Consider the following 13,588-nt stretch of genomic DNA (forward strand, 5'->3'; position numbering starts at 1 on the left):
CAGTTTCTATGTTTTTACGTTGGCAACATTAGTCCCGCGCAAATTTTTTGTGGTTTCATAATCTGTAGTCGTGGTGATTTTGGGTTTACCATCATGTAATATGTTTGTTCTACATTGATGTCCATTATTAAATGACATAATTGTTTAAAAATTATATAATTGTTTGACCTGAGAAACCATTTTGCATTTTCAATGCATTTTGAAAATAGGCATTTTGCATTTGAAATGCTTTTCTAAAAACCATTTTGCATTTTCAAATGGAAAAGTTTTGACCCATTTCCATTTTGCATTTCAAATGGTTTTGGGTACCCATTTTGCACATCTCTGCATATAATATAACATTATAAGTGGTATACTATTGAAAGTATTTTAAAATAAAATTAATACTTAAATAAAATCACCATAGATGTCTCTTTATTGGAATAAAAAAGATTTATGTGTTAGATAACCTAAAAAGGAAGGGACGAATTTACAAATTTTATGCTTTTATGAATCTGTTAATTAAGTTGTTAGGAATCTTCTAGCAATAGTTAGTCGAATTAGTAAAAGTTAAAATACAGTATCTGGGATATTTGATGGAGCTAGGTGAAAGAATGCTGTAAAACATTCAAAACTTCAGCCATGTAAAAAGAGAAGAACATGTTTTAATGGTTAAATCCGTCCCTGTAGAAAACAGATATTTGAAAGGTAGAAAAGATTTCTCTATCTTGAAACACAAAGATTTGATTTACTCACATTTATGCACTTTAAAAACATTAATTATTTCCTTACTTTGAACTCAAATTAACCGATTTATTGTCAGGATAATTTTTGAGAGTGAATTAGTACCTAGGTACTGCGATATAGTGATTTGGAATTCTACAGCTTATGATATTTAAAAAAAAATAGTGTAGTTTTCTCTGAATAACCTAGTAGAACTCATCTTAAGTAAGTTCTAACATATTGTCCAACCACGGAGATCGTTCCTAATCAAACAAGATACTAAAGATTTCTTTACAATTATTATGACATTATTAAAAATACACATTGGCAAATAGAAAGTTTTATCTACACATTATTTACAAAATGACAATAAAATATTAATAAAAAAATAATTTAAAAAATAATATTCGAACGAAGCATTTTTTTGTTGGAAATAATGAGTAAATGAAATAAAGATACAATCACAGACTCACATTTGGTTAAAGATAATATAAGAAGCTTAGCACAATAAATAAAGAGAGTAATTCACACGCATTGCATTAGTGATATATATTTAATTATATTAATTTTCCAATATAAAACTAAACGTATTTTTTTATTTACAACAGTTATATTTTCATTAAGATGTTTAATTACGAGCAGCTTGGTGCAAAAATACATTCGGTGCAAGAGTTTTCGAAGATTTCTTATAACGCTCTTAGCAAATACAGCAGGACGCTGAATAACTCCGCATCCTTTTAAATAATCTGATGTCGATTCCACTTGACACCTATTCACAAATATTTAAACATGTAGAAAAGCTTCTTGGAATCATTCATCTCGCTATTCTATTATGACACTCCAACAGTCAACGTTAGGTGTTTGAGACAGTAGAAAATATGTTGAAGGACATTAATCTGTATGTTTATGTGTTTTTGAAGGACTATTTTAAATTTTTTAGTACAAATATAAGGTGATACTAATTAACAGGCAAAACTAGATGTATGAGACAATTAAAAATCATCCCGAAATCCTTCTGAAATAGATTTTCAAAGGATCCAGTATTTTTACTTGGATGTGTCCAATTACTCAACATTAGCTATTTGAGAATGTGGAGATTATCTAGAAGGACTATAACCCCTTTAACAAGAAGGACAACCCAATAGTGAATATAAGGTGTGTGAAAAATTACGAATTGAAAATCTTGCTGGAATTAAACCCACCTGAATCAGTTAAAGGAATAATCATTTTTACTTTTATGGTTGTCATTTAAAAATTAGTTGACAATCCTTAACACAGTCATAATAATGTGTTTGAGACAATAAAAAAATACCTCGAAGAACTTCAATCCATCTTAATATTAAAAAAAAGGGAATTAACGTTTTGTGGAGACTGCCTAGAAGGACTATAACCCATTTGTATCTGTTTTTGACAGACTTTTTAGAGCAATTACTGGAATGAATGAATATTTAGCTGAGATCCCAACAGTCATATTAGGTTTTAGAAACGATTGATACTTTGAAGGACGTTAACCACCTTAAAACTGTTTTTAAGTCTAAGCAGTTTGAAAAGAACTTACGTTCAGTACTAGTTGTGTGATGTGTGCAACGGTGGAGACTGCATTGAAGGACTTTAACCCATCTGAATCAGTGTTATTGAAGAATTCAACATTTTAACTTGAATTCATTAGTGTCCGATCATTGCTATTCTTCAATGTGTCTAATAGAATCTATCGATTTAACAACTGTACTTGGAGATCAAAAATGTCATTTTACAAAGTTGACCACTGCAACTTGAGCAATAAACTGAATCTTAAAGATGTTTTACGTAAGCAGGTAACATTTTCATATTTTCAAGAGACTTTAAATATGATTATAAAAATTCATATTATTGTAAATAATATGAATCTTGCAGTTAGTTCTGTAAACATCATAATTTTATAACTATTGCTGTGTTAACAAAAATAATGGAAGAAAATAATTTTTCAACAGTAAAAATATTTACATATTTATATAATATTTTGAGTAGTATAGGTACAAATGTAGATGCAATAGAAGATTATTTTCAAATATATTGTCGTATATATATTTGTTATTCATACTCTGATAGCCATGACTCCAGTTACAACACTGTAATTAAAGCTTTTGGCGTAATGTATCTAAAATAAAGTATGTTGTTTCTTTGAAAAACTGTTATCTTATTATATCATCTAATCATTGATAAAAAAATATGTGATACGTTTTCTTGCCAGTCGCGTAATAACTTTAAAGACTCTTAGAGTGTCGGCAGCGGCTACGGTGAAAGACTGTCTCTATTACTTCATTCCTACTTTCAACGGGAGGCAAGAAGATGGCTTCTTCTTGTAAATACCTCCGGGCTCAACCATTAGCAAGTTTCGCTGAGGATTCTCAAGTTTCTCTAATAAATGTTTAAGTTTGAGTCAAAAAGATTAGACGATCCAACTGTGTTGATTTGTCTCTTCACCTGAAAAGGAGAAGAAAATAAATCAATGTGACATAAATACTATAAAAATAACAGAGAATGAAGAAGAACATAAGTGTACGTGTTTTTTGATAAAAAATATGGGCAATGGGGCCTTAAATTTCAAATACAGAACTGTTTTTCATCATCATGAAATTTAAATGGACGGTAATGTATGATGTCAGGCAAGTGTAAGATGTTACAATCAGTATAAAATGTCGAATTCATCAAACAGGACACGAATTCGAGTAGGTACAGATTTGTACTGGAGTTGTACGAGAGATATTCGACAAGACAAAATGTTTTGATGATATCCTCTAGCTTGAGATTCTGGCATAAAAAATGTTTATTGGTGGCAGAATTTCACTGCTATGTGGCTAGAAGCCGCAAGCAATTCTCATCTCCAACAGTATTTGTTTTTTTTTAACATTAATCCCACACAGGAGGCTCTGAAGAAAATAATTTCCTTCAGGGGCTTCATGTCATATATTGGAATGCTGTGTGAAGGGTAATTTTTAAGGAAAGGCTCTAGGCTCCTCTTTAGAAGAAGTTCCAGGAAGGTAAAAGGTATGAGGGTTGGGTAGGAATCTAGGGATTAGGGTGTCCAGAAGTGACGGACATATGAATATATCCCACTGTAGCGCAAGGTGATGAGTCGAGAGATCAGTTAGAGAGGTCAAAGGGTCTTCACAAACCAACCTCTCCCGATCCGAATTCTTCTGGTGGGCAGGCGCATCCTGAACACACCTCACCCGAAGAACCCTTGCACCCCCGCTAAAACTTGGGGTGACCTACGGTAGAGGTCTGCATTTATTTAGTCTTGACTCTCTTTTGATTTCTGATTAAACTATTTATGGTATATAGATATACAGTATCCCCACCTGCCATTCAAGCAGCTCAAGCTCACAGGGTGTTCCACCCCTCCGGTACCGTTGGGCACACCGTTCTGGACGCTCTCGGCTAGCGGGTACCACTGTGCCACGGGCTTGCGCGGGTTGTCCATCATTTCTAGCCAGTGGTCACGCCCCACGCCGATGTAGCTGGAGCCGATGGCTGTGCAGCCCATAAGCTCGTTGGAACCGATCCTGGAAGTAAATACCTTACATTAACGACAAGTTCAAATATGATCTGATGGCGTACTCTGTTGAGAAACGGAAGCAGATGTCACTTACAGATCACAGAAAGAGCTGTCGAAAATTCAAGAAATTTTAGGGAGAGAATGAGAAAAGGAGTGAAGGAGAGGAGGAGAAAAAGAGAGAAGGAGAAAAGTAGAGAAGAAGAGAAGAAGAGAAAGAGAGAAGGAGAGAAGGAGAAATGATTGGAGAACGAGAGAAAAATATTGGTAACATCAGGCAGTGCTCGACGTGCTCGAAGTGCTCGAAGTGCTCAACGGTCTAAACCCCAAAAGAACCAGAGCACTAAATCTATATGGATGTAAACCCATTCTCATTGATGAAGCCAACAAGGCTATTTACAGGACATCTGTCTCAGGAGACAAGCAGTTTTCAGGGGATGGAAAACACCCAGTGATATAAATAAAAACGTTAGACGTTATAATATTTCCCCTGGCTCTGAAAAACAAATAAGTAGATAATGATATTTTTTTACCTGTCATAGTCTATAACTTTAACCAACAGGCTGACTTCCTCCACGTTGTCGGAGGGAACGTCAAATACCAGGGCTTCGTTGTACACCGGGCAGAGGGTATTCTTCTTCACAGTCGTCTTCTTCTTCTTGATCCTCTTACCCTGGCAGATTAGGTATACCTTCACGTAGGGGTCTAGAAGAAAAGAGAATTACAATTTTAGTACATCACTCAAAGTTGTTTCATACTTATTCGATGTTTTTTTACATTAGCTCCACACAGGAGGCTCTAAGGAAAATAATTTCCCTAAATGGTCCATGTCATATTTGGGGATGCTGTGAGAAGGGATTTTTTTTAAGGAAAGGAAGGAGAGGAATCTGGGGTTCAGAGCCCGGGCCCCCTGCCAAGTCACCAACATAGCCAGTCACTTGGGGTGACCTATGGCAGCGGTGTTGGTTACCCAATGAATGGTTCCCGGGGTGGAGGTACCCATACCCGCCTCCCGACTTGATATCGAAATTAGTGTACAACCATTGACTAATAAGGACTTATTACATCAATGTGTACAACACTTTGCGTTGGATAGTTATTTACTTTTAGGCACCGCATCTTGTCGATAAGACAAACACAATAATATGAGTAATTGGTCAAACGAAGATGATCAAAGACTGGAATCATTTTTTCCGTACTTCGCGAGGACTTCATTACCCACCGTAAAAGTAATCTTGTGAAATGTAGGTCATACACAGTTTAGGCAGCATCTGCCGTTGTCAAACTCAGAAAAAACACTTTAATTTATTAGAACCTTTTTAAGACAAGATTGCTCGTTCCGCCCGTTATTCAACGTGTCGCACAAGTACACGATGAATTTATTTTTTCTTTGGAAATGGATTAGAATGGTTGAAATATGTCTTCTTTGCCCAGTGTTGTGGTACAGTGGGTTTTAAGGGTTTTAGGAAACAAGTTCTCCAAAACAAAACAAAAATCCAGAAGTTCTCAAATTAATGTCTCCATAAATAAACTTTCGCTTCTTTTTGAATTATTTGATGATGGTGTTTTTTCACTTTTTTTTATTCTCGTAAAGAATAAAAAAATTAGACAGTGAAGGAATTTTTATGTTTAGTAAATTTTCTATAACGATCACTTTTGGTTTGTCACCAAAACGACATGTTATTTAATCGTCAATATGGCGGCGGTGAAGTAACGTCGAGCAATGTTAGTAACAGCCATCTTACAAGCTAGTGGCGTTTTCTATGTCATAAATGACGTTGTAGCCAGTTGAAACCGTTTTTTTTTTTTTTTTAATCAACTTGTCTTGTACTTTTTAATTCTTATTTTCTGTTTTCTCTTCATACGTTTCTTTTTCCCTGTCTAAGGTTAACACACTGTTTTTCTTTTTACAGACACTGTAAGCACTCTTATATATTTGTGTTTACTAATTATCTCTCTTACTTTACTTTGTTATCTTATCCAATACTTACTGTCCTCTTTACAGACCATGCAGATCTTATTTTTACACCTTTACTTTTGTTTTTACTTATTTACCGTTGCCCTTATGTGGCACTTTTTGGATTGATTATTGTTTTTCATTTTTCCTCTTATTTTCTCTTCTTTTAACATGTATTTTTTCCGGTTTTCTTTTCTTTTTTTTTGTAACAGCAACGAGTTTACAGGCGAGAACTGAACTCCGTTGTCTGTTTTGTTTTGTTTATTTTCCCCATTAGGGGTTGGATAACGGGCCTCGTCCCCGCATGCACGACTGGAGCTTCTTATTATTCTTTCTTACAGGGGGACTCCGCCAATCACCTGCGCCACCCCTGATGAGCGTTGGTGGTCAGAGGGGTGACTGTGCGGGCTGGGGTACCCTCCACCCTGCCTCCGACCTCCTGACGCTTCTTTCCCCTAGGTTCTTTAGGGTTTTATCCCTCTTTTTCCAATACTTATCTTCAGGGCACCACCGGGTGGTCGGCTAAGGGGTGTGGAAGTCCTGACCTGCACCAGTCGCCCCAACCACCACCAATTTCTCAACAGGACTGCCAGTCGTGGTTCGGCGAAACTCCCCCGTCACTCTATTGTTTACTTTACTTTTATGTGTTTACAGGTACTGGAGTGTGGGTCCCCTCCACCAACTATCTGCCTGACACTTGAACTTGATTGTTTTGTTGTTTATTTTTCTGTGTTGTCCTTAGTTTAGTTCTTGTAAGCGCTTGCATACCGCTTCATAACACCGTATGCGGGGACATTGAAGGCCGAGCTTCATTTATATAAATTGTAGAGCCGTTTATTCAAAAAAAATAGATTCATGCGAGAGCTCCGAAGGGGTGACCATAAGTCACCTATACCGGGGTGGGACAGGGTGGGTGTACCTTCAAAAGTTGAAACCGTTTCGGAATGTGCGGTTTTAAATCTGTCAATTAAATTTTTTTGGTGTGATGATCAATTATGATCATGATCATCATACTAAAAATATGATTACAGAACAATAAACTTTCAATGTTTACGCATTTTTAACGGTACTCATAGTTTTTGAAAATACCCAATTATATCCTCTTTTAAGTTTATATTATTGTACTGTATTTATGTTAATTACTGATATAAACATGAAATAATTGTCAAATAACTCCTACGCCAAGCTCAAGAGCTAGCACTCTTCATTGGAGTAGAAATTCAATAACATATGTTTTTCAATATTACCTATTATTACCTAATTTTATGTACAATGTAACTATGATAAGTTAAACAATAAAAAAAAATAAAATAAAAAATATATATTTTGGGAATAGTTACTTTATTTATTAATTAATGCCCCCTTTCGGGGCTTTAACATATGAATATTAATAAATATACATTATGGTAACCGGATAAATCATCACAATGATAATTCATCACATCTTTAAAAAGTTATATAAAGTCATGGAAAGTGATGAAACAAAAACTTTTTTAACTGGGTTATGTAGGTTAGGTAAAATTTTTTTTCCATCGTTTCTAATGACTTTATATCACTTTTTTAGAGTGTGTAGAATTATCACTGTGTTGAGTTAACATGGAACCATACAACAACAACAATCATCACAAGTCTGACGTTTGTCATTTCGCTCCCTATTAATCTTATATTTTCTTCTAAAAACATCGACCCTTATCCTAAAATTTTAATACCAGCTGATAATATTCATAGAAGTGCATTAAAATACGAAAGTGAGTGTTTGTCTGGAGTGTAAAAAGTGCTAAATCTAGAGTTTTAGTTATTCTTCAAAAATCTTCAAGCTACCCACAGTATTGTAATCTATTGCAGCCGCAAGCCAAACATAAGATGGATACAACATGCAAATATTGCGTTAAGCAGCTGAAACTGGCTGAGTGTATAAAGTGTTCAACCTGCAAATGCACCATCCATTTCGAATGCGCTGATATTTCGGCAAGTGTTTTTAAACGCATGTCGCAAGGTAAAAAGGATGCGTGGAAGTGCAATAATTGTATCCAAACCCTGGACAATTTAGATACCCAATCCTGCTCCTCAGATCAAAGCAACGTACTCCTAACTGTTGAGATCAGAAAAATGGCACTACAAATAGAAAAAATGAGCAGTAAAATGGCGGAATTCGAAAAAGTCATCATTTATAATAATAATGTAATGGAAGATTTTTCAAGTAATATGAAATCTATAAACGAAAAATTAGCTAAAATTGATAAGCTAGAAATGGAGGTCTCAGAATTAAAACAAACAGTTTACATGTTAGAGAGGGGAAACGACGAAAGGGACCAGGAACTTCTATCCAACAATATAGAAATACATGGAATGCCTGAGACCACCAATGAGAAACTACCTACCATGATGTCGAATATCGCAACAGTCATTGGATGCCCTCTCCATCAAAGCGACATTGAATACGTTAGCAGAATCAGTAAGCGCCATCGTACACAAGCCACGACAGATGGACGTCCGGGTAACATAATCGCCAAATTCACCTCCCGCAAGAAGAAGGACGAATTTGTCGCAGCCATCAAGAAAAGAAAAGGAATCACTACCAAGGCCATCGGGATGGTTGGAGCTGACCAGAGGATTTTCGTCAACGACCATCTCACGCGGAAGAATAAATCTACATTGAGGTGCGCTAAAGCCTTTAAAAACGAAAACAACTATCAGTTTTTATGGATAAGAAGTGCAAAAATCTACCTACGGAAAAACGAAACATCACCACCCATACACGTCTCATGCGAATTACAGCTAAAAAACCTTATCTAACTACCATTGCAATGTTAAACCACCTATCCTCTCATAACTACTATTTTTTTCGTATTTTTTTTCATAATTTTTTCAACATCACCCTTTTTACATTAACCCCACATGCTAATAATTACACTAACTGCTCACTACTACATTCTATAATATACTCACTCACTTTAATTGATAATAATAGTATGTTGTGCTTTGCTAAGCCCAGTGGACTCATGACTAATAACATAACTCTAGAATATAATATTCTTAATATATATTCTACAGAAACCGAACATAATAATGTAATTACCGAAAATTCTCAATGCATGATTCATTAATAATTTTTTATCAAAATTCAAGAGGTTTGCGCTCGAAAACACTGGAATTTCATCAAAATATACTGCTCAATAATTATGACTTGATCTTCATTACCGAAAGTTGGTTGGTTGATAGTATCCGAGATGAGGAATTATTCGATAATCGCTATTCTGTTTACAGAAATGATAGGGATATACACCGCACTAGCAAATCAACTGGCGGAGGCGTACTCATAGCAATTAAAAAAGAATTTTTTGTTACCCCTCGCTCTTGGAAATCAGACGCTGAGGATATCTGGATAACTGTCAATACATCAAAATCGAATCGTCATTGTTATAATATTCATATGTGCTGCGTATATTTACCTAGCGTCGGTCCAAAATTAACATCATCAGAAAGATTAGCATTATTTACTAGTCATACCAATACTATTTCTGACTTAACAATCCGTTTTCCCAATGACAAGTTTTTAATCATTGGCGACTATAACATGCCCAATATCGAATGGAATAATCAACAAATGCCAAGTAATAGAGATCAATGCGCACTCGCGTTACTTAACTGCTTATCTTTTGCAAATTTAACCCAATTTAACCATTTACCTAACAAATACGGTCGAATTTTGGACCTCGTCTTTTGTAACACTTCAGTTAATGTGTCGCTTGCCGACCACCCATTAGTTAAAGAAGATGCTCATCATAAATCATTGATTGTAGAACTAGAATTTCCATCCACTACTGCAACCCTCTCAACTCCTCGAACAATAAAATTATTCCATAAAGCAGATTATGCAGAGATCAATGAGAGACTGAAAGAAACCGACTGGTCAACCGTTATAAATGCACCAGATGTAAATACAGCGTTAAATTCGTTTTATGTTATAATTGAACAGATTATCGAAGCGTTTATTCCTAAGAAAGTTGTGAAATCTGGAAAATACCCACTATGGTACACGGCAGCCTTAATAAAAATAACAAACGAAAAATTAAAATTCTTTAGAAAATGGAAGCGCCATCGGAACCCCCTTGATTATCTCTCATTTTCATTGCTTCGCAAAAGGCAAAAAACAGTCGCTTCAGCAGCTTACAAAACCTACATTTCTACAATAGAATCCGGTATACAGCACAATGTTAAAAAAATTTGGTCCTACGTCAATTCTCAAAGAAAATCTCCTGCCATCCCTGATCATATGATTTACGGTGAAAAAACTGCTAATGACAGTAGAGGAGTAGCCAACTTATTTTCTGAGTATTTTGGATCTGTATTTTCGAATGCTCAACCTGCACATACAAGCAATGCCAGTCTTTGCTCTAATTCAAATAGCATAATCAACTCAATCGAGATCAATGAAGACATCACATTCAAATACCTTAAGTCCATTGATATCAAAAAGGGACCAGGGGATGATCAACTTCCAGGGATCTTCATAAATTATTGTAGTAAACAATTGACACCCCCCATTTTTGTTATTTTCAAACTATCGCTATCCGAAGGAACATTTCCCGACAAATGGAAAACAGCCCTGATTACCCCAATATATAAAAATGGCAGTAAAAATGATGTCTCGAACTATCGACCTATATCCAAATTACCGATACTAAGTAAAGTATTGGAAAAAATTGTTTACGATCAATTATATTCTATTATCTCACCCTCACTCTTAAATAATCAACACGGCTTCATGAAAAATCGCTCAACAACTTCAAATCTTGCATTTTTTACAAATTTTCTTCATGCTCAAATGGATATGCGATGCCAGGTAGATGCCATTTATACGGATTATTCTAAAGCATTTGACCGTGTTAATCATTATATTCTTTTACAAAAGTTATTAGGTCTAGGAATTCACGGTGACCTCTATAGATGGGTCGCATCATACGTCAATAATCGGCACCAAATCACGGTTGTCAATGGTTTTGCATCTTGCTTAACGGAAATCATCTCAGGTGTGCCCCAGGGATCGCATCTTGGACCACTCTTATTTAATATTTATATAAATGACATTTCCGTATGCTTTAAAAATAGTTACTTTGTTTTATACGCGGATGACATGAAAATTTATAAAGCTATACAGTGTTTATCCGATTGTATGGAATTGCAAAGCGATCTTGATAATTTGTGCGTATATTGTGAATCAAATTTATTGTCCTTAAACATATCTAAGTGTCACTCGATTACATTTACTAGAAATAAAAACAAAATCATCTATCCATACAACTTGAATAACAAACCTTTACAACCTATGTCTACGTGTAAAGATCTAGGTGTTTACTTAGATAGCAAATTAATTTTTGACAAGCACATTGAACACATTATTTCTAAATCCTACAGAATGCTAGGTTTCTTATTAAGAATATGCAAAGTTTTCAAAAGTGCTAATACTCTGAAAATTTTGTTTTGTTCATTGGTTAGAAGTCCACTGGAGTATGCTTCCACAATATGGAATCCTCAATATAAGGTATACATAGATTTAGTAGAAAGTATACAGAATAAATTTTCGAAACATTTACTCAAGAAATACAACAATACTACAAATAATATGTTAACTTTACAAAAAAGACGCACATTGTCAGACCTGTTGTTTCTACATAATCTGCTAAATAATAAAATAGATAGTCCCGAATTACTATCCGTCATTGGTTTAAATGTTCCAACGAGGCGTACCAGGCACACTACACTATTTCATATTGAAGCCAACAATACCAATACAGCAAACAACTCAGTAATTACTCGCGCAATCACAACATACACCCATTACGAAAAATTACTACATTTAGACATCTTTCATGATTCCTTTCTAACATACAAAACTAACTTATTAAATTTCTTAGCATGACAAATTTCAAAAATATTTTCACATCATTTTTCAAAACTCCTATGTATTAACAGTCAATTACAATTCGTGAGCTTATTATAATTCTTATTTTCAATTCATTTATTATTATCTATCCACACACTTCCTTCCTTTTATAACAATCTCAGGCGAAATTACGTAATGACATTTTATGGACATACGTAATAGGTACTACAACTATGTAATAACTAAAAAAATTCTAACTGTATCTTATTGTACTGTGTATGTCTTAACAAATAAATAAATAAATAAATAAATAAATAAATTATTTGTTGTACATAACTGAATTGCTTAATCAAAAATTGAAGATGTCCTCTGACTTGGTAAAATTGTTTCCCTCCATTAGTATTCTGGGTAAAAAGGAATACATATGGTAGTTAGTCCCAGAATTTCTGCGTGCTTGTTTAGTTTGTTTCCTTAATGAGAATGAATTCGACCTATAGCTACTATAAATAAATAAATAAATAAATAAATTCTTTATTCCAGGATGTGGGGAGGTTAGTGCAATCCCACACATCCCATAGATGAGATAAATACAAATAATATTTACATAGAGTAACATAGATAAAATAAATAAAAAGAGATTAAAAAATTAAAAATTAAATTAAGTTAAAGCAGAGAAGCACGGGAATCCAACGGATCTAAGATTGTGGGAGCAAGTATCTTTCTCCAATGGTCAATACTACCTATATACCTAATCGTATGTAGATTCTTCGATACAACCTTGTGATAAATTGGACCCGATGAGAACCACATTGATTTTACTTGCTTTAATTGATATCTCTCTTCTCTGTCTCTCCATATCCTCAATGTCCCGCAGGCCGTCCATGATAATATCATTGAATCTGATATTTTTATATACGTATTGAAAGATTCAATCGATGGAACCCGTCCGTGAAGAACCCGTCTCTACGGAACTTATACATGTTACAAGATTTACTCCATAATACAGTGACATCAGAAGTTTTTTAATGTTTTAGTTTTTTAACAACAACAAAAAAAAAAAAAAAAAAATCAACGGAATACACAGTACATATAATTTTCCATTTAAATGAACATAATACAAATAAAGAGAAAATAAATAAACCAGTTTTAAAAGTGTATATGGCGTAAAAATAATAGTATCTACAGGTGTATAATAGGTAATTTACAAGTGAATACAAGTAATTTCTGATAAGAAGAATATGAAACAAAAAAATGTAATCGCTCCTACGCGATGCTTTTAAATAATAATATAATGCTACATAAACACATCATTCAGGTATGTCTTATATAAACGTAAACTTAAATCAAACATGTCGATGCTTGAAGTGAATTTGTTTCCAAGTGTATGAAGGCGAGACCCGGAATTATTCTCGTAGAGTAATATATTTTTCCTGGTTGTTCGATTTGGTACTTGAAAGTATATGAGATGCAGGAGTTCTGAACGATCTAGTTTGGAATAAATTATTTC

At 34.4% G+C, this 13,588-nt stretch overlaps 1 protein-coding gene across 1 annotated transcript in view; it reads right to left on the bottom strand.

Annotated features, from left to right (window-relative positions):
• Positions 1-2,787: 2,787 nt before the first annotated feature.
• Positions 2,788-13,588, bottom strand: part of LOC149413528 (synaptotagmin-10-like) — a 456,392-nt gene continuing 445,591 nt past the window's right edge. Inside the window, exons 9-11 of the mRNA XM_089644730.1 lie at positions 4,771-4,942; positions 4,044-4,247; positions 2,788-3,165 (exon numbers count right to left, since the gene is read on the bottom strand). Of these exons, the coding sequence (XP_089500856.1) occupies positions 3,162-3,165; positions 4,044-4,247; positions 4,771-4,942 (380 nt within the window). The 3' untranslated portion in view covers positions 2,788-3,161. The remainder of the gene's footprint in view (positions 3,166-4,043; positions 4,248-4,770; positions 4,943-13,588) is intronic.

The sequence above is a fragment of the Hesperophylax consimilis genome, chromosome 21 (assembly GCF_061612785.1).
Source record: "Hesperophylax consimilis isolate HC1 chromosome 21, BYU_Hcon_1.0, whole genome shotgun sequence".
NCBI lineage: Eukaryota > Metazoa > Arthropoda > Insecta > Trichoptera > Limnephilidae > Hesperophylax > Hesperophylax consimilis.